The 27,455-nt window shown below is 35.7% G+C and overlaps 4 protein-coding genes and 1 long non-coding RNA gene across 5 annotated transcripts; 1 reads left to right on the forward strand and 4 right to left on the reverse strand.

Moving 5' to 3' along the window:
• Positions 1-412: 412 nt before the first annotated feature.
• On the forward strand, positions 413-11,738 carry LOC147867816 (ABC transporter G family member 22-like). The gene is made up of 9 exons (XM_087315623.1): positions 413-719; positions 1,972-2,069; positions 3,197-3,450; positions 3,566-3,905; positions 4,126-4,449; positions 4,557-4,883; positions 10,285-10,569; positions 10,784-10,891; positions 11,179-11,738. The coding sequence occupies exons 1-9, from the start codon at positions 620-622 to the stop codon at positions 11,440-11,442; spliced, it is 2,100 nt and encodes a 699-aa protein (XP_087171749.1). The 5' UTR covers positions 413-619; the 3' UTR covers positions 11,443-11,738.
• Positions 11,739-12,657: 919 nt separating this feature from the next.
• On the reverse strand, positions 12,658-16,358 carry LOC147867817 (pentatricopeptide repeat-containing protein At5g27110-like). The gene has a single exon (XM_087315622.1). The coding sequence runs from the start codon at positions 16,265-16,267 to the stop codon at positions 13,301-13,303; it is 2,967 nt and encodes a 988-aa protein (XP_087171748.1). The 5' UTR covers positions 16,268-16,358; the 3' UTR covers positions 12,658-13,300.
• Positions 16,359-17,999: 1,641 nt separating this feature from the next.
• LOC147867818 (uncharacterized) lies at positions 18,000-18,536 on the reverse strand. The gene is made up of 3 exons (XR_015529384.1): positions 18,380-18,536; positions 18,193-18,295; positions 18,000-18,107 (listed from the first exon to the last, which is right to left on the reverse strand). It is a non-coding gene; the product is annotated as an uncharacterized LOC147867818 (long non-coding RNA).
• A 343-nt stretch (positions 18,537-18,879) lies between these two features.
• Positions 18,880-19,553, reverse strand: LOC147867819 (agamous-like MADS-box protein AGL104). Its single transcript, XM_087315748.1, has 3 exons — positions 19,369-19,553; positions 19,192-19,251; positions 18,880-18,961 (listed from the first exon to the last, which is right to left on the reverse strand). Exons 1-3 carry the CDS (start codon positions 19,551-19,553, stop codon positions 18,880-18,882), a joined length of 327 nt encoding a protein of 108 aa, XP_087171874.1.
• A 4,006-nt stretch (positions 19,554-23,559) lies between these two features.
• On the reverse strand, positions 23,560-26,797 carry LOC147867820 (uncharacterized). Its single transcript, XM_087315629.1, has 6 exons — positions 26,255-26,797; positions 25,546-25,854; positions 25,264-25,385; positions 24,523-24,563; positions 24,308-24,406; positions 23,560-24,110 (listed from the first exon to the last, which is right to left on the reverse strand). The coding sequence occupies exons 1-6, from the start codon at positions 26,679-26,681 to the stop codon at positions 23,957-23,959; spliced, it is 1,152 nt and encodes a 383-aa protein (XP_087171755.1). The 5' UTR covers positions 26,682-26,797; the 3' UTR covers positions 23,560-23,956.
• Between the last annotated feature and the right edge of the window lie 658 nt (positions 26,798-27,455).

Raw genomic sequence — 27,455 nt, forward strand, 5'->3', positions numbered from 1 at the left:
ATCATGTCTTAGGAAATCAAGGCCAATGAGATTGGATGCTATGCAATCAAATCCAATGAGAGGTGGTCAAGTGTCCATTGATTGTTGCTAGGTCGAAATGCCATATGAAAATTTGACGATCATGTGGACAATTGCCATGATCAATTGGACAGGAAGAGGTTATGTGGATTCCCGTAGGTTATTCAACCAACAAGATGTGTGCCCAAAGTGTGTGGTAGCAACCATGGAATGGGTGACTAATTGTCACATTAAAGCTTTTGGTGTGTTTGTTTGTGTTGTGTAGATAGTGAAGTCCCTTTTTTTTTCATTTGCTTTTCTAAAGGTTAAAAAAATAGAAATATTGGGGGGTGGGAGGGAGGGTCCTACTAACCATATGTAAGTATAAATTCCTCAAGCCCTTTGCTATTTCTCTCAATGAAGTCACCCAGTAATCACATCGTATCTAAGATTTAATCATCTCTCTTATCATGAGATTATGTCCTCTAATTATCATGATTATAATAATTAATGATCTATGAAGAAGGCTTAGTTAGCATTAAATCTCATCTTCATTGTTAGAACATTATTTATTAAATAAAAAAATTTAATCAACTAAGTTATTGTTTTTTGTTAAGAATTAATGGCAATGATTAGCAACACAGATGATCCCATGAATGATGTTATGATGAATGTGAAGATATCAATAGATGATTATCCCATCTATGGAGGGCCACCACTAGGTAATCAATTCCTTAATTAACTAATTATTCTACTTCATTAATTACTATGTCATCATGTACATGTAATAAATTAGATATATTCATCCACAACATTAAAAGAGTTTACCAAGAATACTCATACATCTAAGTTTTAAGAAATTCCAAGGATACCCTAGCATTTTCTAAGCAATGCCCAACATATCCATCCCCTATCATTGTACCCACTAAGTTGATGTGAATTTCTGTTGGACTAACCCTAATCAATGGTTGATGTTAGTTTTGCTTGAGTAGTATCTAACCAACCACACATATTAGGGATGTAGTGGACTTGAGCTGCACCTGGGAATTTTTTGTGCTCTATTCTTGTTCTTTCGCCTAGAGCCGTTTTGTGCAAATTTCTTTTGGACAATTGTGATTGGTAAAGGAGTGGATACAAAGGTGCCCTTAGAATTTCTGTCCCTTCAAAATAAAATAAAAAGTTGGTTTCTCTTGTCACTTGTTTTAGAGTTTTTTAGACAACTTTGAGAAGCCCAACTATTTGGCCACAAAACATACAAAATATAAGTGGATAGCATTGTGCCATTAAAAGCCCAATAATTTGAGACATTCCTAGGAAATGTGACGATTTGTATTTTTGACAAAGCATGATGAATAACAAAATCTAATTTAGCGACATTTCCAAAACAATACCAAGTAAGAGAATTTCGACTTGGTATGGGCAAACTTGTTAGTAGGAGATGAACATTAATTTCAAATTGAGGTTATCTTGAGTAAACATAATATTTATTGAATAGTGATGAGGGTTAATGGAAGACAGGTAAAATGTTAACTTGCGTGAGAGAGAAAGAGCGTTATAGAGAGTGGAAGTTATAAGGTAAGATAGGAAGAAGTTATTTGGAAAACTGTTGAATTTTTTTGAAATATCAAGGGTGTTTGGGCAAATTTCACTTATTATTTATTGTATGCTTTGTATGTCCTTAATTACGAGTACTTTTGAGCATTAAGCCCCAGAGGAATCGTACAATGGGTAGTTAATCAAACAAATTAATTACAACACACAAATACACATAAATCTTGATTTTTTCGTTACATTATTAGTCAATCAACCCAATATATATTTTGTATAGTGTTTATGGTGAAATCAAGGAAACTTGATGCCACACTCACGAAATTCTAATGATTAATGTGAATGATTTATTAACTTGTTTGGTGTAACAAGGACATGTTTTTAACCTTTGTGTGTGTGTGTGTGTGTGTGTCCCTTTATTTACAGGAGTGGACACTTTAAAGGCACATGCAGATGATTTTATTGAAGTGGATGTTGGGAAGACTAGGAATGATCACAAGTCTCCCTTTCGTATCAATCTAAAGGTAAACAATGGGCCCTGACAACCATTATCTTCAATAGTATTATCTTTCCTTATTGGAAGCTATCGAACCCCAAGAAATCTAATAATAACATAGGCATCTAGTAAAACATTATATTCCCCTCATGCACCCTATTCAACAAGGCCAACAATACCAGAGCTCCTATAGATTGCTTGTTTTTGCATGCTTTCATTAATCGCATATTCCCTCATGTGCCTTATTTAGTGCTCTCAATATTGATTGTGGCACATTCTTGCGTAAAATAAGGCCAAGTTCCAACACATCACTTGTGCATGTTTAAACTAATCACATGACCTCGATCTAATAGTTTCTTAAGTTTTTAATAAAAACAAAGCCAAATTCCTATACATTGCTTACTTATGCGTGGTTTACATTGATCACATGTCCTAATTTAAATACACACTCATTGGGAAGATGCCTTTTTTTTTGTATTACGTGTGTGAGTATCATGTTGTGTTTTAACATGAGGGAATGCACACTTCTTGGTAATATGCCTCGTTAATTGAAATAAAAAAAATACATCTCTTGAGCTAAAAAGCAGTCCATTGGCACAATTTGAGCAATAAAGCACTGGCCACTTATCACATTGTTTTTGTAGGGGCTTGATTGCTTGTTTTGTGTGCTATTTTTTGCCAAATCATATGGCCAAAGGGGAAACTCGCATATCTCCTAATTTGCTAAAATTAACATCTTCCACTAGTCTTTAAGCCTGGAGTTCAAAAGTTACTTTTGTTTTGTTGAAAAGGAAAAAAACTCTCAGTGCAATACATGACATCCTATTTGAGAATCAATGACATGGTATGGGCTTAAGCTAAAACAAAATAAGCCGCATACCATACAAGCACAAACCAAGCCTACCTCCAACACCTTGGCATTGATATATTCCTGTGAACTTCATTTATTTCCCCAAAGCACAAAAAGGCACATCACAATTTTCTCGTAGATATATATATATATATATATATATATATATATATATATATATATATATATATATTCTCATCTTGAAGATTTACTCATAACTAACCAGTTTAGGGTTTTGAGAAGAGCTCATTTTCTGCCTAGTGTGGTGCATATGATTTAACCACATTTCATTCAATTACATGCAGTTCGTAGATGTGAAATACAAAGTGACTCTTAGAGGTGGACTGACGTGGAGAGGAAAAGTGCCATTCGAAAAGGAAATATTGCATGGCATAACAGGACAAGTGGCATCAGGAGAGATGCTAGCTATGTTGGGCCCGTCTGGAAGTGGCAAGACAACCTTCCTCAAGTTGTTGGGGAATAGGAAATTTAACCATGAAAATGCGTCTGGTTCTATCCTATATAATGGATTGCAATGCACCAGAAGTATTAAAAGAAGGTATATATAGTGTGAAATATCAAATCTATATTGTGTTGATGCACATTAGCTAATATAGTCGATGATTTTGACTTGTACACCAAATACTAGATAACAATACTTCTTGTCTATGAAGGATGGGCTTTGTCACTCAAGATGATGTGTTGTTTCCCCACTTGACTGTGAGAGAGACACTCACATTTTCGGCCCTGTTGCGATTACCCAAACAATTGACAAGGGAACACAAGATTGAAAGAGTTGAAGATGTGATGATGCAATTGGGTTTACAAAAATGCTCCGACACTGTGATAGGCAATCAATTTATTCCTGGTATTTCTGGAGGTGAAAGAAAAAGAGTTTGCATTGGACAAGAGATACTCATAGACCCACCTCTTATTTTCCTTGATGAACCCACATCAGGATTGGATTCTACAACAACATTACGTCTAATTAAGTTGTTGCAAAACATGACCCATGTAAGTGTCTCCTGATAAAGTTTCTAACTCTATACACTTTTCATCTTGTTTTTGTTTCGAAAATTGTACACCTATGTGCAATGATTTGAATATTAAGTGAACAAATGATATATAAGCTTTACTTTGAAACATATGATATATAAGCTTAAGTAGCAAATTCCACATTCTTTTTCTTTGTCTTGTTACACTTTAAAAAATGACTTTTAATGAAAATATTTAGGAAGGTCGGACAGTTGTGACAACAATCCACCAACCATCAAGTCGAGCATTCCACATGTTCGACAAGTTGTTGTTGTTGTCTGAGGGCCATTGTGTTTACATGGGCCAAGCATGTTCGGCAATGGGATACTTCAATTCAATTGGTTTTGCCCCACTCATCGCCATGAACCCAGCCGACTTCCTTCTTGACCTATGTTGTGGTATTACCACTGACATCTCCATCCCCACTACCACTAGTACCATCCATCAACAATATCATCCTAGTGTTGGGGTTGTGCTTTCTTCCCCAACACCCACTTCTCTCCCAGCCAATGACGTGAAGTGCGTATGTACCCACACCTATAATTATATGCCATTAAATAACCTACAATAATTAATATTTACTAAAATATTATTAGCACTAAACTAACTTCGACATGATGGAATGTGTAGTATCTTGTCAAGTGTTGTGAGGAATTAATTCTCAAGGTAGAAAAGTCGAGTAGCCACGCAATAGCTACAATGACATCAATGTTGAAAGCACAAGTTGCGGGAGCCACACAACAAACACATTATATTGAGACTACAAGTGAGGAGTGTGATGTGTGGGCGACAACATGGTGGGAACAATTCATGATTCTCCTAGTGCGGGGCTTGAAGGAACGAAGACACGATTACCTCAGCAAGATACGTATCACCCAAGTGGTGGCGTCAGCCATCCTTGCAGGTTGCCTTTGGTGGAAATCGCAACATGCCACCCCTGAACAACTCCAAGACCAAGTGAGTATAAGCCTCAACATATATAAGTGGAATGATCCTTTTAGTGCATGTCATCTAGACCTTTGTTAACATAGAATCCCATGTTAAGTGTATTGTTTGATGCACATTACATAGATTCTTGACACAAGTTTCCCATGGACCAACAATGTTCAAATATCAACAAGGACTATTAGAAAATCCCTCCCTCCCTCTCCCTCTCTCTCTTTGACACACACACACACACACACACATGTTTATACCTTTCATATGCAAGGGTTGAATGCATGACTTTGTAGTCTCCAGAAACGAACCTTACCAACTAAGATACAATAGGTTGGGTTTGTTTATATTTATATTTATATTTATTTTTAAAATAAAGTTTCACCTTGGTATTAATGGAAAGATGCCCAAAGCTACAACGAATTCATACAGTAAATAGATTATAACCCTCATACCCACATCAACCAACATGTCGAGCATCAAAAGCCCTCATGTAGGGTCGTTCCAAGACAGGGGGTAGAAAAAGCCATCTTGGTGGTGCATATCTCCACAATCTTAAATATTCTCTCTCCAAAAGAGGTGAAAACCTCTGCCTTTTTCCAAATTTCTTGAAATTGTTGTTGTTTACGAATCACAACATCAGGCTCACTAGTTCTTGCCTCATATTGACCTCTTAGAGTATGTAAGAGCATTAACCATATCGCATTGACTAACTCAACCGCATTTTGTTTGACTTTCTGAAATACGCATTTACATCTAGCCTTCCATAATACCCAAACTACTAAAGAAGATATCGTAGACTAGACCTGTCCTCTTCCAAACAACGGATTGTTGTACTAGTATAAGAGACCTCCAATACATGTCTTCTATCGGAGAGGGGAAGAAAATCAACATCCTCCTATTCATAGTTTTGTCTTTCTTTAGCCAATCTTCCCCATCTCATAAAACCCCATGTGTACACATGTTTACCATAAATAGGATACAAAATTCTCAACATTCTTTTCCAAACTACTCGAGCAATAGGACATATCCATAAAACATGGTGAACCGATTCAATGGGAGAACCACAACTATCACATTTTAAATCATGGCAATGCACCCGCATCCATGACTTCATAGGAATGCCATAATGTATCAACAACCATGATTCTAAATAATATCACTTTTTTAGGAATTTGCATGGCCCATAGCCATTTCCAATAAGCATCCAACCAAGAGTCTTGTACATTACCATATATCCAAAATTTACAAGCTGCTGACGTAACAACCACACCCCTCCTTAGCAATTCTCTACCCATTTTTACCGAGTACTGAAAAAATGGGATTTGCTTATCTAGCATTCCTTGTGATGATATGGTTTGCCATTTCCTCTCACGACGATTCCACAAAAGGAGATCAATGGGCTTATTCTCATAGACCCACAATTCAGAGAGGCAGTTTATATCATTTGGATATGGATTCAACATTCATTTTTTATCTTGTTTCCACAATATACGAATAGGCAACATACTCCCTTGAGTTACAATTCCGTCTTCCATAAAGAGAGAATGAAGTGATCCAGAAGGCAAAACATCAAAGTAAAGGCATTCAATAGAGTTTTTATAACCCCTAAACCCCAATAAGACATGTAAGGATGAAAACGTACCCCATTTCTATCCATTTCTGCATACATAATGTTCCCTCCCCAAATTGTTCTACAAACATGGGTTTTGTTTTCCATCGTCGAAGAAGAAAAAATCAACCAATTCTACACTGACTCAACTTCACCTTTATCAAAGTCAACCCAATTCAACATGCTAGTTCTCTTCCCTAACATTACCCCCTCCTCTGATGTAAATAGTGGGTTCAATATAAGGGGTTGGCGCAACCATTCCTCCGTACATGATGGTAGAGATTTTACTAAGTTATGTTTCAAATCCCACCATGCGTTCATGATACCCCTAAAAAACTTATCATGGCAAAAAATGTCAATGGAATGATTAAATTGTCACATGTAGAAGGCATAACTTTAACCATTCTCTACAGTAAGATTTTTTTCCAAGGCTCCCCATCAGGCAACAAACCTCTTATAATAAAATTTCCCAAAAAAACCTTACATTGTAAAAGAGGATCAATCAATCCAAGCCCACCCTCATCCTTTGGAGCTATAATAACTTTCCAAGATACCTTGGCTCTCACAAATGAACAATCTTTAGATCCCCAAAGGAAATTCCTAATAAGCCTTTGTACTTGTGATAAAGTAGAACGTGAGGACAACCAAGCTGATAAAATGTACCACATGGAAGCCTACAATACTTGATTGCCAACAACAACCCTACATGCAAATGACAATTTAGTAGTATTCCAATATAACAATTTCTTCATTATAGGAAGCAACAAAGGAGCTACATGATCTTCTGGTGAAAGATTAATACCTACCTGACATCCCAAGTATCTTATAGGTTTACCATGCAAAATCCATTGAAACCCTTCCCGTGGACACCACAAAGGGTTTACTGTGGTATCTAGCTAGAACCCCACCGATTTATTCCAATTAATGATAGTTACAGAAGCATAGTAAAATGTATCAATAGCCCGTTGTACTCTACTTCAAAGATTATCGTGAGAACCTTGCAAATACAAGGTTGTATCATCAACAAATTGATAATCCACAATTTGTTCCTCTTAACCATGGCCATTGCAATCCTTTTATATTCACAACATTACTTGTAAGAAAACTACTAAAAGCTTCTCCAATCATCAAATATAAAAAAGGACCCAACGGACATCCCTGTCTCACTGACTTCGAAATTAAGAATGCTTGGCCTAGGTCTCCAACTATTAATACCCTACAAGTAGCTGAGTTGTGAAGAGTTGAGACAACTGTTAACAATTGATTAGGAGAACCTAACTTTTCCATGGTGCCTCTAAAAAAAGACCAATCTACTCTATCATAAGCCTTTTCGAAATCCAATAACAAGATAACTAAATCCTCTTTCCTTTCTTGTGAAATTGCAACTACTTCCCAAAATAAAATAATGTTATCCAATATACTCCTATCTTGTAAGAACCATGTTTGGGCGTTATGAATGATGTCTGTTAAAAAAGGTTGCAATCTGATAGCCAACAACTTAGCATATATTTTGTAAATAGTATTCGATATAGTAATGGGTCACCACTTCCTAATATCAACCACTACCCCTTCCAATTTAGGATTTAGGAATAAGATATATCATTCCTTTTGTCCATTTACTTGGCATAAAACCAATGTCAAACACTTCCTGGAATGCAACAGTAATGTCAATCCCAATAATTCCGGAAAAAATCTGTTGAATGCCCATCAATACCAGGGCATACATGGTAGCCAATTGCATCCAAAACAACCCTTACTTCAAAAATCGAAATCGGCTTAACCAAAACGTTTGCCACATGGAGTGAAACACGTGTGTGCAGGGACTGCCATACAACACTACGACTCTCCAATTGATCAAGTGTAAAACATTTAGCGGACAATAAATTGTTATAAAATTGCGTAGTAATATCCCTCATTTCTCTGGCATCCTTCGTAATGGATCCATCATCCCTTTGCAGTTGTTTCATCCCATTACAAGTTCTTTTTGCAGTTACATTAGGTTGGGTTTGTTTTTTCCGTAACTAAAAAATAGAATCAAAATGAATTAAAAGATCCATGTTCAATAAGGGAAGAGACCATTTACATTTGAGAATAAGATAACCAACAATATATTGTTGATGGGTATGTGATGGGGGTTGAGCCATCAAAACTTGTGCTATAAAAGGCATAAATAAAATGTGAGAATACATGTGTGGCACAAGCATTACTAAGGTGCAAATGGGTTGGTGCCATTCTTCATTCTCAATTGATCGAAAACTCACATCATTAATGATTTGTGGGAGTTTACATCTAGTGGCATGTAAATTATACCCATCTGATAATATGCATCACTATCCAGCCATATGTACAAAACCAATTGGTGTTTTGGGCGTATCATAAAAGAGATTTTGGAGGTTCATGTTCCTTTCTCTAGAAAGAGACATAAAGGTTTCCACAAGATTCTCACTACTTCCTCGCGTGCTCTATTAGCTATGAACCTCACCTTAGGAAAAACTCTTTCATATGTATGTTGACACACTCACATGTGGTTACATGATGCAATCTATCAATGTCAATGTCGTTGAGGCTTTGTTCACAAACTATGAAATGTCCCTTTACTATATATAACCACGTGTTAAGTGTCCCTTGAGTGTTGTATCATGGAGTATTGAACTTTGGACTTAGCCATTGTGAAACTAGTATCTCTTTCTTTGTGTTAGGTATGTGCTCTAGTGTATATTAACTTGCGTAATTAGGTTCAAATCTCAAAAATTCTATTAATTTGCTAGATGTCTTACAGATTGAGTTACATTTATTTTATTTCTCATATTAAGGTTGGAGGTCCTAAAGTTCCCTCATATTATTATTAACCCATGCACGTATTGAATTACTTTACTACATGCCACTAGGGGATCTAAGTGTGAGTGTGTGTTCTCTTTTTACCAGTAAGGGTTTTTATTCGCTTTACACTTGCTCACACTCATGGTGGACCCCTTTGATATAATAGAGAAGTTAGTAACTATAACAAGGAGGTATGTTGATGATATTTTATTGCATTAGATCCCAATAACTGAGAAGCAAGTTACATTCTTATGCATGGACAATAGTAAGATGGTTTTTGTGCAAATCATATTTTGTTTTTAGGGTTGGGAGAAATTAGACTCTGGAATATATGCATAATTCCATGAATGATACCATAGGGTAGCGCCTCCATGGGTATTTATTGTTAACATGAAAACCTAGATTAGGGTATGTCGTTATAACCTCTTAAAGAGTTAGACGTAAATTGAAATCAAAGCTCTTTTCGGAGAATGACATCATTTGTATGAGGTAAGATGCATGGTATTTTTCCACGATAAAGAATACTTAGCATTTTCTCAAGACATCATATTTTCTTCACATGCTAGAGATAGATGTACCAATAATATAATAATAAATCATAGGTTGATAAATTTGTCCAATGATGTGAACATCTAATCACATACAATTGATGATGTACAATGTGCAATGATTTGGTGAAATTCTGAATGCATTCATAATCGAGTCATGAACAAAGCATTTCTTCTTGTAGCAATTTCAAGCTTTAATAATGTCATCAATCAACCGAGAAGATGAATCTAAGTTATTGCATGATACAAACATTTTTTAAAGGCCATGTCTGTGGGAAGTACATACTTTGAGTTTGTTTTTGCATAGCTTGATAATAGAGAGAATCCTTTTGAATATGCATCCTAGATTATGTTGGATTTGTTTATCATTATGGCACATGTGGACAACTTTGGACTTTGTTAAACAAAATTCTAACAAAGCATGTTTTATATATGATTCTAGGTTGGCCTTATCTTCTTCATTGCAGTGTTTTGGGCATATCTTCCACTTTTCACGGCTGTCTTCACCTTCCCGCTAGAGAGAGCAGTGATAACTAAAGAGCGTGCATCGAAAATGTATCACTTGAGTGCCTATTTTATGGCACGCACCCTAGGTGACCTCCCTTTGGACCTATTGCTTCCGCTTGTCTTCATGACAATTGTATATTTCATGACCAATCTTCAACGAACAACAATTGCTTTCTTCTTAACTCTCATGACAATTTGCCTTACAGTGATAGCATCTCAGGTACCATATTATTCACTATCAGATCCTTGCATAATGCAATGCCATAAAACATGTTTTAGTAAATCTTTTTTTCTCTTCAACTTAACAATGGAATTAAACTAAAGATGTGAGCCTAGGCATCCATAACTAGTTTTTGCCATGAAACTTCTTTATGTATTTTTTCTTCAAATTTTGGCAATAGTCATCAAATTAAACTAAAGATGTTTTGTTCTAGGGACTTGGTCTATTGATTGGTGCATCTATGATGGATGTCCAAAAAGCAGCTACCTTTTCATCAATAACAATCTTAGCGTTCATGTTGGGTGGGGGCTTCTTTGTGCGGGTAATACCCTTCTTCCTAGTAATATCTCAACAATTGTTGTATCCTTGAAACATGCATATTTCCATCAATTGTGTGCATGCATAAGTTCCCAAGCACATCCTAGCAATATCACAACAATTGGCATTAGATTTCTATAAAAAAAAACGTTCACATCTACTATCTTGGGCATGCTTGTGTATGTCCTTTATGATACTTTTTTTTTGTTTTAAACAAATATGGCTATATGCATACTCTCTATTTAATACATTGTACCTTTGTTTAGAAACACAATATAATTTCTTTTGCAGAATATTCCACCCTTTATCATATGGATCAAGTATTTATCCTTCCAAGCACACACCTACAACATATTAATTCAAGTCCAATATGAAGATTATAAGTCATACAATTGTGCAAGTGGAACAGGTTGTCAAGACATATCTCTATCCCCTGCTTTGCATAATTCATCCTTACATGATGGTCTAAAGTCAACACTAGCTCTAGTTGTTATGGTATTTGGATACCGTATTCTTGCATATGTTGCGTTACGACGGATGAGAACTATTACATGAGGATAAGCACACGAGGAGATATGATGGGCTTAAGCAAATTCCTCAATGCCACTAATATGGGTATTATTCCACAATTTCCCTAGACTTGATATCAACAGTTTTTCTGACATTACTTCAACCATTTCCTAACATGCTAACATTGAACAAACCATGAATTTATTATCATTACAATGAGTTACCCTTTACATGTATAGGCATGGCCATTTAACAATAATCATGGTCATATTGTACAATGTTGTTTTAGACATGCATTTACAAAGGAAATCTCAAATAATGTTAATAATTTCATGTATTTACATTGTCTTTCGAATGGAAAATGTACATACATTTAACTACATATGCATTGTGCACACTACATGCTCACATATGTTTAAATCTATAATAAGATGCCTTTATCTTCCAATCTTTAAAACCTTTACCAATTTAAAGGTAAAAAGTTTAATGGTTCCTATCACAATAAGTTTTCACTAATATTTGGGGTATAGTCAATATCATGAAATGGAAGATTAATATAATTCATTAAACTATTCTCAAAAAAAAACTCCTTGCATGTTCATGGATTAAGTTCTTTTGTGGCAGCCTAGTTGACACCATCATATTAGAAAGTAGAGGTAATGTCAAAAAGGAACCAATAATAGTCGATTTATCGTAAAGTGACATCACGTCACGAACCCTAAATCCTAACCTTTGTGTGAATTAGAAAGAAGCACGGAGCAAATATTATGTGAAAATAACTACCCTAGTACGTAATGAAAAATAAATGTGACAACAACTAAATACCCATTTCTCCCAATTACATTTGCCACAAAAAATCTGCTACTTGACAACATTCATGGACCCTTTTCTCCATACATCATGTTTATCAATTTATGTGTCATTACATAATTGTGTTGATGCCCCCTTAACTCTACAATCTATCATTTTACTTCTTAACATATCGATATAATCCCTACTAAACAAGTAACATTATTAACATTTAGGTTTATCAAAACTCATCCTCTATCTTTGTTTTCATATTAGAGCTATATCCTAGTATCATGCAACTTTTTACTAGTCATGAACCTGGAAATCTCACCATTTGCATTCCTTTACTGCGAGCTACTATGAAATGTAGGAGTTAATTTTTAAGCACCGATCTTGTATGCATTAAACGTATCACATTGAATTGTGTTGATTATCACACTAATTATCATGTCCCTTTTCTATGGCAATTCACATGGAAACTCATGCTCACTATCTTCTGGATAATCACATTGATGATTCTGGTTATACAAAACTTGTAGTTGTAACCATATACACTAACCATGATTAGCATCCCATTGACAATATCACTATGGAAAATGACTCAGATATAAGTATGATGAATCACACATAAATCTCCTTGGTGAAATTGTATCTTCTATAGAATGACATACCATATACACCATCAAGTATTTTGCATATGGGATTGAGTATCACCTTATCGCCTCGTACACATTGATACACAATTGATCTTCTCTACTAAATTACAAGTTTACGACATAATTTCCTTGTTATGTATGAGTCATCACATGACCTAGCAAGCTAAAGTTCTTTCAACCCAATTCCCAGAGTGTGGATGTAACTGCTTCCATTTGGAACAGTAAAACAAAAATTATTATGGGCAAATTCTATGAATGGATTTCAACTCCCTTTATGACCTCTGTTTCGGTCTTTACACATGCACTCAAAGATAGATCACTCCAAACTTCCTTGAATAGTATCAGCACATAGTACATTGATTAAATTCCAATCCCTGATGCATTTTGATTTGATTCAAATTTTGTGATACATGGGAACAAGGTATTGCCCTGATTAACATTTGTCTATATACCCCCGATCACAAGAGTATCTCCACGGCATCATCGATCTTACCACTTTTGCTAAGAAGATCTGCCATGTAGTTCTTGTGTTCAATACTCGGATTGATACCATAATCCTTAGACATCATCTCAAAGAATTTCTGGCCTTTCTTGACAAGCTTTGCATATTTACATGCATTCAGAACAATAAGGAAAGTGATTCCATCTGGTCGGACCCCTTCTTCTCTCATTTTTTCAAACAAGTGAAGCACGTGTTTGCTCTCTTTTTTCATCATATAACCTTTCATTAATGCAGTCCATGTCACATGGTCTCGTGTATGCATTTCATCAAACACCTCCTGAGCATGACCCATGTTCCCAACTCTACAATACATATCGATAAGATTGTTCAACAAAGTTATATCGGTTTGTTTGTTCTTTTTATAAATTTGGGCATGGATTTTCCTTCCTTCTCTTTCATGAGTGCAAGCTTTCAACACGCTCATGAAGGTTACTCTATTGGGCAACAAGCCTTGATTCATCATCTTACCATATAGTTCAAATGTTATATCACTTGATCCCTTCTCAGCATACCCCATAAGTAAAGGACCCCACGAAACAGCCTCGGAGAAAATACCCTCCATTTGCATCTGTTCAAACCTATTTTGGGCATCCTCGATGAATCCACAATCTACATATCCCGCAATAAGAGATGTCCCTGAGATTATATCCTGAGATGGCATCTCATCAAATATTGCTTGTGCATCCGAAAGTAAGCCACATTTAGCGTACATATCAATCAAGCTATTGCCAATAAAGGGGTCTCTTTCAAGCCCCTCTATTACAATATCATAATGAATTTGCTGCCCTTTGTAAATAGCCTTGATGGTAGCGCATGCTTTCAAGCTGCATACAAATGTGATGTCATTTGGGGACACTCCTTCTTGCTTCATTTGTTCAAAAAGCATCAATGCTTCTTCACCTTGCCCTTGATCGGCATACCCTGAGAGTAATGTTGTCCACGTGACAACATTTTTATTAGGCATCTTTTGAAAGGCTTCAACCGCACCTTCAAGTGACCCACATTGAGTATACATGTGGATCAAGCTATTTCCCACAGCTATGTCTCTACCATAGCCTTGTTTGTCAATCTCAGCATGTATTTCTCGGCCTATATCGATGTCAATTGATCCTCTGTTACTGAAACATTTCAAGAGTGCGAGATATGTTACCGAATCTGGATGTATTCCTTCATTCTTCATCTTTTCTAGACATGTTAACATGTCTTTAGAAAGTCCTTTTTCAGCAAAAGATACCATAAGTGTGGTCCATGATATCACATCTCGAACTGGCATCTTATCAAACACTTTTTGTGCTTCTGAAACCGAGCCACACCGACAATACATATCGATCAACGCATTGCTGACAGCAAGATCTTGCCCACATCCTTCTTTATCAATCTCTGCATGTATCTCTTTACCCTTATCCAATGCTTTTATAATCCCACAAGCTTTCAAAACACATAGAAAAGTTACCACATTCGGGGGTTTTGCCGCTTTTTTCATCTCATTGTAGCAACTCAAAGCATCATTACCAAGTCCATGTTCGACATATCCGGAAATAATAGAATTCCATGACACCTCATCTCGATCAGGCAAGTCATCATCAAACAAGACCCGAGCTTCCAAAAGCAAACCACATCTGGCATACATGTCCACTAATGCATTGCAAATATAAGGGTCTTTCTCATAGCCCTCTTTTGCAATCTCAGCATGTAGTTCTTGGCCCTTGTCTAGCTTAGCAATACTAGCACAAGCCTTTAAACCACATATAAGAGTAACATCATTAAAATCAACATGTTGTGATCTCATCTTTTCTAAGCATAAAAGAGCATGATGGCCAAGTCCATGTTCAGCATAACCACCTAATAAGGCTGTCCACGAGACAACATCTCGAATTTGAAGCATATCAAAGACCTTTTGGGCATCAAGAAGGGAACCACATTTTGCATACATGTCCACCAAAATATTCCCGATGAACATATCATTTTCAAGATTCTCTTTGACGATCTCTGTATGCAAATTTTGACCAAATTCCAGCTCTTTAAGTTTTGCACAAGCCTTTAGGAGGGCAACATACGTGTGTCGGCTTGGTTTGACACCATTCTCTTGCATTCTTTCAAGCAAAGAAAAGGCATTCTGTGAGAATCCAGAGTCATTATAACCTTGGATAAGAGAGGTCCACGAATGTTCATTTCGGAATAGTAAACGATCAAACAGTCCTCGAGCCTCAGATAAACACCCACATTCCACAAGCATAGGAACAAGATGATTTCCAATCACTCTATGGCATTCCATACCGTGCTTTAACAAATGCATATGGATGTGTCTAGCATGCTTTGGGTTTCTCTTTTTCCTACATTTTTGTAAGATACATACCAAATCTTCCAAAGATGGCAATTCATCGCCATAGCTTTCCAAACACGCAAGGGCATCCTCAAATGACAGCATCTCCCAGTTGCCAGCATTATGGTTAAGGTTAGAACTCCCATGATTTTTACAATCATTGGCGTTGAGATTGAGGTTTCCATCAGTTTCACTAAATTTGGGTTTAGGATTAATGTTTTTATCATCGTTGCAATCATTAGGATTCGGGTTTCCATCAGTTTTACAGCCATTAGAGTTAGGATTTTCATCATTTTTACAATAATTAGGACTATGGTTTCCATCAGAACTATCATAATCATTAGGGTTAGGCTTATAGTTTATGCTAGAATTAGAATTAGGATTTCCACTAGTTTTATAAACAATAGGGTTCCCATCATTTTGATGAGCATTAGGGATTCCATCACAGGTGAAAGGAGCCCCATTACCTGTCATTACAGACGGAGGGTCTGCATATTGTTTCCTCCATTGCCGACATGTGATGTTTCCATGGATCCTTCCTCTGTTTGCAAAGCAACCCATCTCAGGGAAATGGCCATGGTGGTAAGTGATCCTATCCATTAGTGGCTCTGCTCAAGAGGACCCAGCCATTTTCCTGTAGTACATAGTTGATTGACTGGATTGGCTTCCAAAAGGATAGCATACATGGATACATCACCATACTCTCACATATACATACATACATAATACATATATACGTATATATATGTATATACACACATACATACATGTAAGAATATATACATGTATTATGTATATATTTTTACATGTATATGTGTAATATATGTATGTATATGTGTGCGTGTGTGTGACACAGTGTGTGTGTGTGTGTCACGATGAATGTTTTATTATACATGTATGGCACGACGAGCATGCTTCTTTGCATTGTGCCTCATGGAAGAAACCTGTGTTTTCGTTTGATGGTTTAGATACGCCAATAAATGAGGGCAATCTTTCACATCAATTCCAAGTGGAAGGAGCTACACAACCATCTTCGATTTCGCATTTTCCAAAGTATATAGGATAGGTTTTTACATTATGCAATTGCACATTAGGTTGTTATAGATCCAATTGTCCTAAGACGGTTTATACTAGTGTCACTTCTTTGCATTTCAATCTAGTTGTTACTCAATTGGACTAAGCAGTTCAAATCATAATAAACATAATATGAAGTATTGCAAACTATATGAGAAGCCACCTGACTTGTCAAACTTGTTGTCAAAGACTTATTATGACCCATTAATCATGAGGGTTACAAGATTTACATATCAAATCCCAATTATACACATGCAACGATATTACCAACATGTGTACTTTGAAATATATTTTTCGATTCTCTACGTGAATGTCAAAAAGGCCCAACAAATGATGATGTGAGCTCAAAACATGATATCATCATTAGTAGAATGGATCATGCTACATTTGAGAGTATCTTAGGCTTTAGCACTCGTACACATCAAACTCCTATGCTAAAAAATGAGACTCCAAGTAGCCTGATGTATCATCAATTCGATTAAACGATTGGGATGCATCAATGTGCGTGTTATGAAATGGTTGTAGACTATCAAACTCAAATAACGCATCCCTTGAAAGTGAGTGTATTTGTGGTGAATTTGTGGTTACATCCCTAAAAAATAAATACAAATATTGTTAGCATACTATCATATACCATCATCTTGTCAATGTTCGAGCACACGCAATTCCATACACTGTGAACCAACAAAATGAAAAAAAATGTCTGCTTACTCTATTTTGACGCCATTTGATATGATTTCATTGAGTGAGTCACAAGGCTTGGCATTTGTACGAGATGATTGTAGCAGTTGATCATTTGCCCTTCATTGTCCCCAACAATTATTTAATACAAATCTTCTCACACTACTAAGCTATTACCACATCAAACTCACAAACTTACATTGGTTTAATTCCGCTTGAAACAATTTCGTCTAATGAGTACGAAGGTTTCAAATTTGTCTGGAGTGATTGCAACAAAGAGTAGCTTTCATCATTTGCTCTACATCTATTGAAAGGTATTTAAAATCCAGAACCAAAATGAAGTTTAGTCAAATAGGGTTAGGCACATGCTTAACTTACTGTTTCTCTTTAACATGATACAGACGAGTACGACTTCACCCAATATTTTAAAATTAAGCAAAGAGGGTGAGGGGAACACAATGTGTATAACGACGATTCACGTTATGCATAATCTAGCTATATGCCAAACTACATTTTAACAAAAGTTTGTGATTAATACCTTACTCAAATATTTACAAATACGATGAAAATTAAATACTTAATCATACTCTTCTTGTAGTTTTAATGGGAGGCAATCACTAGGATCCATATTAAATGTTGGAAATTGTGTTGGAGGTAGTAAGGAGTGACCATATCCATATGCCATCTACAAATCCAACAAGCTATTTACAGGTCAAAGGGAATTTTTTATCAACAAATGGATGGAGGTGCCTAGTAGCCATAAAACATACCTTCCAATTTCTAATTATCTCTAGTTGAGTCAAAATGTAATGTTCCATCAAAATAAATTGTTCTGGAGATAATGAGGTGGTCGCTATGTTACTTTCATAAACACTGCAAAAAATCAAAGATAAAATATTTGTGATAACATTATTACTAACTTAATATAATGATGGGAGTTTTATAAGCCGCGAATACCTTAAACAACATTTCACTTGAGCTTGTTCTTGAAGAGATTGTTGCATGCGTCCTTGGAAATCCTACATAATGTGACTTATCATATTTAGATTTGACAAATAAAGAATCAACAAGAAACTAGAAGTACGTATATTTTCCAACTTACCACGTGAGGCACCCTTTTGCACGCAAGATCCGAGTGTGCTTTGTGAGATATTTGATTAACATACACAAAGTTAAGCACCACACACTCATTTTTAAACAATGTTAAGACCAAGGAAGCATAAGTTGGTTCTACATATTTTTCTAGTATCAAAACTCTTATGTTTCTTATGCTTGTCCACGATGTAAATAGTCGAAGTGGATAAAATCAGCGTTAAAAAGTATGTAAGAAATTAGATTAAATACCTTTCTACTCGAGGCATTGTTGACATACGCGCTTGTTTGAGCTTGCAAGCTGCTTGTTTCAACATCTATATATTTTCGCCATTAAGTTAGCATAACCTTTTTCATAGTATTGTTTAGTCAATGATATAGGTACTCACATCCTCGTCCTCGATCTTTCTTGAGAGACCTCCTTCAATCGACAACTTCCGAGATTGACTATATGGCATAAAATAACCAAAAACTTCGCTTCAGATTATAAACTCTCTCCCTCCCCCTCTATAAACACAACTCACTTTCTCTATTCATTGCAAATGCATACAATTATGTTATCGCATTTGAATTCTCTATAACACATGCATGTGCTATACGTTGAAGTTGATGAGGGCCTTCCATGTAAATAATATATGTTCCTATGCATGCATGAATTAGAATTAGGCTTCTCATACCCTCTTGCTCGTTCTTGTTCGTCCAACGTTGTGAATCGAGCAATCACATCCTCAATAGGACTAGAGAAAACATGAATCAAGCATGAAAAAGATTAACATATTGCCACCAAATGGTTCACACATTATATTTATTACTATGGTTGAGTGTAGTAGCTTTGGTAATGGATGGCACCTTACCTTCGTAGTCCCTCAAAGTAAGTAAGTTCTCCTACGGGAGAAAAAAGAATCAAGGCTATGTCTACATCACAAAGAATGGAGAGCTCATAAGCTTTTTTCAAAAATCCCGCTCTTCGCTTCTTAAATGTGACTCGCCTATTCGAATCCTTCTCAATTCGTTGAATGGGAATAGAACGTCTCCCCATGTTGCAAGATTTTTCAAATATTAGCTATACTTTGTATTGAGTTTCGAGTTGATAATCTGTAAAAAAAAAAACATAGTAATGATAACAAAAAATAAGAAGGAAAAAACTATGAAATTGATGGGAATAAGTAAAAAATCCTCTCTCTCATCTATGGGTTATGAAGTGGCCAAGAGTGTGAGATCATCTATATTATGTGCTTGTGTTGTATCAGTCAATGACAATGCTATCTACATCTAAATATGGCTTAAATTTTTTCACGTCATGGGATGAATCGTGTTCAGAGAAGGCACAAAAGGAATGTTCTAAACACTAATTCAATTGTAGTAATGTTTGGTACATAAAATTAGAGAAGTTTGGGACTATCTTAGTAGTTGTTTATGATAAACCACCATTGAATTTGTTATAAAGTAGCACATGTCCAACGCCCATACATAGCTCAATCATTCAATTTGCGAGCGTTAAGTTCATCATAGGCATACCCCCAATGATGAGATAGTGTAATTCGACATCCATGCCATATCTTGAGGCATGGATGGAAGAATATTGACAAGGATTTACTACCAATTGTTGTTTTTCTTCTTGTCCCAAAATTTATCGCATTAGAGACATTTTACAGAGGAAAAAGACATATAATCCCCTTACGCCCACAAGTTTTAAAACAAAAACATCATATGGCACAAGTTTAGACTCTCTCTAAGTCTACACCTAAATTACTAGCTTTTCCACTATCAACACAAGTTTTACAAATTTGCACTTGACATTAACGACCAATGCAAAAGATATACGACAACAACGAAAATAGTTATACCAACACATGAGGGGGCATGTGAGCTAAGGCACTTGTGAAGTGACATGTTGGCATCAAGAACTACCAAAATAATTATCTTTGTTTTGTTTGTGTATGGCAAATTCCTCAAGCAATTCCTAGTGTGTAACAAATAAATGAGTTCTTCAAAGTGATTAAAGAGAATATAGTGGATTGAATGAAGTAAATCTATCTATCTATATTTATATCAAACCTATAGACTTAACAATTCATCCATAATATTTAAAACCATCCCTCTCTCTCTCTCTCTCTCTCTCTCTCTCTCTCTCTCTCTCTCTCTCTCTCTCTCTCTAGTTGCTAATATTATCACCTTGTTGGTACAAAATTGACTTCCTCGTAAAAACTTCAATCAATCTACAATTAATTAACTGATTAAATAGATAGGTAGAAGATATGTAGGTAAGTACTAAGTAGATAGATAAAAAAAAGAGGGAGAGAAGATTAAAACAAATTAATAGTTAATGAGTTATTAATGTAGGGCTAATCAACACTGGGGTGTGGTACTTCTCCTCCTCTGCTTAATTTTGTAGAAGAGATCCCATCGGTAGTAGTAGTGTACATGATGATCTCTCATGGATCAAATTGTAAGCACACACCAATACACTAGAGATACTAAGATGGAGCAACCTAACCATAGCAAACCTTCTTAAGGTGATGACCATCATCAATATAATAGCAACGAGCATCTCCATAGCTAAAGTGGATATCATCTCCACAACACAATCAAAGAAGAAGAAGAGATAATCTCTTTGCAGAAGCAATATGTGGTGATGATGATGTTATGGGGTCATCATGGATGAATCTTCTTCATACATATGAATCATTGATGATGATTGTATGGATTATGGGCATGTATGAGGGCCAATCAAAGAAGCATGAAGGAAGTATGCAACATATTAGATGTAGCATATGATTGAATTGCATGAAGAGGAGGCTCTCGTTATGACCAAAAATATGTGTGTTTGGTATTTATATATTACACACATAAAAGTTTGTCACCTTTTTTTTTCGTTTTTGGGTGCTAAAAATAAAGGTGTAATTTGCTTTCCGAAAAGCTATCCTTTTCTTTGCCTCTCGTTTTCACACTTGTCCGCCCAAATGAAATATATTCCCCCCCCCCCCCCCCCCAACAAAAAAAAAAGGTCGAAATGTTGTGTTTCATTTAGGAATTCTTCTTCTTCTTCTTGATTCCACCATAATATAATGTTCCCCTTGGTATCACACACACACACAAGCCATTCATTTTTTCATAAGAGTGACCCCTTTACACGTCCGGCTTCTTCTGCTTAGAAGTTATTGATCGTGGTTTCTATGTTAATGTTACCTAGCCAAACGAATGTGAAAATGAACTATTGTTCAATAGCAAGCGTGTGTGTGTGTGGGGGGGTGGGTGGGTGTGAATTTGAATGCAATTGTAAGCATAAGTATGAAGTGTGACTAAATGTTCACATTACATCATTTTTTTCTAATAAGGTTAAGTTGGTTCAAGTTGATGTTAAGGTTTTAATAGGGTGTTGATTTCGTGTTAAGGTTACAACAATCAATAATATTCAATTGCAAATGTGTGTGCGTGTGAATTTGAATGCAATTGTAAGCATAACTATGAAGCGTGACTAAACGTTCACATTGCATCCTTTTTTGTAATAAGGTTCAGTTGGTTTAAGTTGATGTTAAGTATTAGGGTGTCGAGTTCATGTTAAGGTTACGACAGTCAATAATATTGTTGCAACTAATGAATAAGGTAAGCATAATAACACTTTTCAAAATATTAGTGTTTTAAGCCAATGCTTGAGGTTTTAATAGGATTTAAAGTTCAAGTTAAGGTTACAATAATTAATGATATTGTTACATATAATAGTACTTTCCAAAAGATGGGAGTGTTTTAAGTCAATATTTTGATGCACAATTTACACCTTCACAACTTCACAACGAGATGGGCTACTACATACATCATCTATGAAAAGGGTGCATTTTATGGATAATCAACAATGAGTTTTTTAAATGTTAATGTTACAAGTGGAAGTTATTGCTAGTCCTAATGCAAATACTTACGTTGCATGAAATATCTAGGTTAAAATTAGTATCTCAACTCCTTACTCCATCCCTTACTATTATTCAAATAGGGATCCCATGTATGGCCAATATTTTCCATTTCGCTTTAGAGCATTGAAGGGAGCATGGCAACTTTACTTACTTTGTTTCAATTAGTGACGATTCGAAGGAGTAATGGTGACCAAGAAAGAAAGATATATTAACGTCTTCTAGTGATAGAGATATTCAAGGATAATTGATCCTACACTACTACCGGCTACAAGACCCATTCTTGTAACGTGTTTGGAAAATGTTGTGAAAGAAGGCACTTACACCCCTTCATTAATATTATCCTTTAAGGGTGGTTAAATACTTTGACCTTGATGTGCATTTAAGCAAATAGCAAAATATGTACAAACATTTTGTTTGTTACATTGTTTTGTTCATCATTACTCTATTTCTCTCGTGTGATCCTCATGTAGGCATTACGCTTCACACCAAGCATATAAGCTCGATACTTTGACCAATCTCATCATTGTTTTGGATTATTTCTTTGATGGTTTTGGTTTATTTCATTGACTTTTGTATCATTATAATGCGATATTACATCAAATCTTGTCAAGAGATGAGGCCAAATGTGAGAATACTACGTAGAACAATTCAGAATCAAGACAACACAAAAATACGTGATAAGATAAAGGTACAATATTCTCTCTCTTGAAGAAAAGAATCTTAACATCACATCCAAAGAATAAGGAAAGAGACATTTCATAACAAAATGTAAACCGACAAGGTTATGCAAAACTGGTACATAGAAAACAAGCACACCATAATGTCGAAAACTTCTGTATCCTTCCGGGATTAAGTACATCCGGGAAAAGTGTACTTAATCGCAGTTTCAAATTGATATATATATATATATATATATATATATATATATATGTATGTATGTATGTATGTATGTATGTATGTATGTAAACAATAACTTCCAAGAAAAGTGTACATAAATACAGTTTCAAGTTGAAATATTTATTGATGCGATGCCTTTACAGTACCAAGTTAACATATCAAGGAATTGTATGTGCATTAGATGAATATATTACTCTCCAAAAAGAAGCATGAGATGACCAAAAAGGAAAGACTCGGATAGCATGGAATGCTTGAATAGGATGTCAAACCTTATGGAAAGAAAACATTTACAATGAGCTTCCCATTCCATGTTACTTCATGCAGGAAACCAAAACAATCTACACAAATGATCGGGAATGTACAAGGCAAAACAAATTTTCTTTTAACTCGGTGAGGTGAGAGATGATTGTGGGAAGAGAGGACCTTCCCAATTATTGAATTTATATCATCATAATATGATATGATATGATATTCCCACACATTATTGTGTCGTTCAATATTTGCACTATTTTGAACTTCTTTTTACCACTTGTTGAAAACAAAGCTCACTATCTCCATATAAGAATGCCGTTCCAGACTGGTCAAAAAATGTGGCGCGCCACCTCCTCCGAAATTTAAGGTGGCATCAATTAAATAATCACACTGATGTCCGAATCTCAACCGAATCATAATGCCCAAATCCATGATATAAGATCCGAATAGGATTGTCACTTCCATACTCAGAACCATAATCAGCTATTGAGATGAGTCCCTTGGAGGTTTGATCAAAGAAGAGCACGGTTATTGGCATCCTAACACAGTAAAGACCCCTTTTAGATCAATTGGCAAAGAGAAATTGCATTGATATATATCGAGCATGCAAATTATTCATGTATAAAAAGAAACAGTATTTTTCCATTTTTTTTTTTGTATGATTTTTCACTACGTCCCAAACATGGTTTCGAGAATATAAATCCTGAATGAATACTATATGCTAAGATATACTTACTTCAGTACATGTGATGCCATTAAGAGCTCAGGTTCTCCACCCCATACATAGGGCTCCCGCATCCTTCTAATGTAGGCATCGAAATCATCTTCGATAAACCTACGAAGGAAAGTTTAAAATACATCAGCATCAATCGTTTATTTTTACTTTCAAATGTTTAGTTAAAACACAACGGCTCATTCAAGAAAAATGAAAGGAAAGTCTTTAATCCTTACCACTCGGACTCGTTACGTCGACTGATGAGTTCATCAACCACCTGTGAGTCACCACCATCACCGATGTGAGATATATTTACTTTTGATTATAAAATAGACTAAGACTTCAATCTTAGAAATTAAGCATGAAGAGATAACTGTATAATAAAATTCAGTAGATAAGAGGCTATTAAACAAGCAAAAGGTCAAGCGGACCAAGAGGGTTTAGACCCTTTGCTCGTAAACCACAAATCAACAGTTCTGCTAATATTATGCTCTCAGTTGCAAGAGATTGTAAAAGATCTCCATTAGAAAAATATCTAACAATAAATAACTAAAGACATAAATAAATGAAACACTACCCAAGTACACCTGCAATATTCCAACATTTACCAGCATAATCCAAAATTACAAGCACACCCCTTCTTCATAGAAATGTTGGCAAAACGAGGGGTATTCTGGTATTTTTCTGAAAATTGAGGGTATTTGACTATACCTTGAGAACCAAGGGAGGGGTATTCCAGTAAGATCCTCAAAGTTAAAGGTATTTTGGTTTTTTTCCCCGTAAATAAATGAACTTGCTGAAAACTTTTTTTTTCCCCCCCTGCCAAAATGTTTATAAACCTGTTTGGGGTTGTATTCTGGTGTAATCTTTGAAAACCAAGTCGAATCATAATCCACAATCACGGTGATTAAAAAACGAAACCAAGCTTTTAGCCCTCGAGAGACGACAAGATTTACAAAGAAAAAGAAAACTCAAACCTTGGAACGCAAATCATCGGCGAGCTGTTGTTGCATGCTCTTGCTTGGAGCAGGTTCTCCATCTCTCAAACATGCCCCATGTGAAATAGCCCGGAAAAGACACCTTCCATCACTAGGAATACCTGATTTAGTATCAGATTTATAAAATATCAACTAAAATTATGTATAGTGATGGTTCAAAATCCTTACATACATAACCAGTTTTATGGTGTATAAACTTGTTTTCTCATATGTAAAAGAATGTTAAGCTCTAAACAGAAAATTAGTTCCCTGGATACTTACCTATGACCGTGTAATCAGTATAAACTTGTTTTTTCCCACTTAGCAACTCGAGCCTTTCCCTATTAAAAGAATCCAAGTTGGTTGGCACCAGTGAAGTCATGATTGGGTCTGAGATTCCTTTCACATTGCCAAGAGCTTGGGGCTGTCCAGAAGCAACCGGGATGCCCATATCTTCAGATGATGATGTCCGGACACCAAAAAGTAACCACGCAGAATGTCGCCCATGGAGCCAACGAGCCGGCCTTGCATCCCAAGCAGCATTCCATGATCCATCTAGCAAACTTGCACTGTTTGACAGTCTTCCAAGACCTAAAGTTAAGCAAAAGAATATCAGAAGCTAGAACTGGAAGGTCTATTATAATTTTAGATTTAGTTTATTTGGTGAGATTTTTTGTTGTTCCTGGTTTTCTGATGAGAGTCTGAAAATCGGTAGCCATACGAAAACAAGAAAATGATTGTGAAACATTTCTTCCCTTTTCTTGGCATTCTTTTGGAAGGAAACTTCAGTAAAATACACAAACACAAAAAATCTCACCTGATGAAACATAGAAAAATTCTCCACTTAAATTTTAACATCTCTAACACATGTTAAATTTTGAAAGGTAAGGTCTATGACATGCTAAATTTGAAGGTCCATATAAATGCTAAATTTTAAAGTTCTATAGCACATGCTCAAGTTGATGCATACAAATATTAAAGCCGATCAAACCTTGTTCCTTGCAAGGGAGGCTTGAATGCTTCCACGGCAGGAAACCCAAATGATGAGCATCAAAGCTCCCCTTCAGAATTGAAAAAGTACTCTGATTGAGAATTGATGAATGATGAGACGGCAACAGTCCATGCCATATCGTCGCACAAGTCACTTCCGAACCTTCCTCAAAACATAAGCTTGTGTGTGGAAATGATCTCTTAGCATCGCCAAGCTCTGATAGACTACCACTCTCTCTGGTGCCAATGTCATGTAGAGATGGCCAACTCGAGCTTCGAGGAAGACATGGTGATGCCGCATAGGAGCGGGACGTAAATTGTTTCAAATACCCTCGGAAACTAACGTTGTGGTCTTGTGTTAGAATCACTTTTGTTGGATGATGAGTGCCATTGCGAGAAAATAGCCGAAAGCACACAGATCCAAGCATTGGCCTCCACTTTCAAAGAAATTCACCTCTTATAGTAGCTTCCTTTGAGATGGGATCAAAAGCTTTCATTCTTTAGATGAATCCAATCTACACCCTAAAAAGAACAATAGAATAAAAAAACTGTGGGGTTTTGTGTTAATTCTTCTCTTTCTGATAACGTTTTTAGATGCCATATACAGCTACAGCATTACTATTGGAATGATTATTGAACGACTCTTTACATGATTATTATTGCTAACGAAAACAACCCAATATGATTATATGACTGTAAATAATTTTGAACTTAAAAGGAATATAAAAATCAAACACATACTGAAAAAGCAGTGGAAAAGATGACAGCATGCCCATATAGTGCCCACAACACATAGTGATGAATGAATAAATCAATGAAATCACGAACCTCCTATATTGCATGCAGTGTGCACATATAAGCACAGAGCAAGTTAATGGATACATTCATAAGAACAAAGGATGTTAAAGCATATACATACATACATACATACATAAACACACGCACGCATACACTCATACAAAATATACATATGCATACACAAACAAACATATAAATACATAAGAACAAAGGATGTTAAAGCATATACATACACATACTCATCTAAATATACATATATGCAAACACATACAAACATATAAATACATAAGAACAAAAGATGTTAAAGCATATACATACATACACTCATCGAAATATACATATGCATACACCTACAAACATACACATACACATACACATACATACACATAGATTCACACATGTAA

The sequence above is a fragment of the Azolla caroliniana genome, unplaced genomic scaffold (genome assembly GCF_043228905.1).
Source record: "Azolla caroliniana isolate FFs.n. ecotype wild unplaced genomic scaffold, voAzoCaro1.0.p SCAF_2, whole genome shotgun sequence".
Taxonomy (NCBI): domain Eukaryota; kingdom Viridiplantae; phylum Streptophyta; class Polypodiopsida; order Salviniales; family Salviniaceae; genus Azolla; species Azolla caroliniana.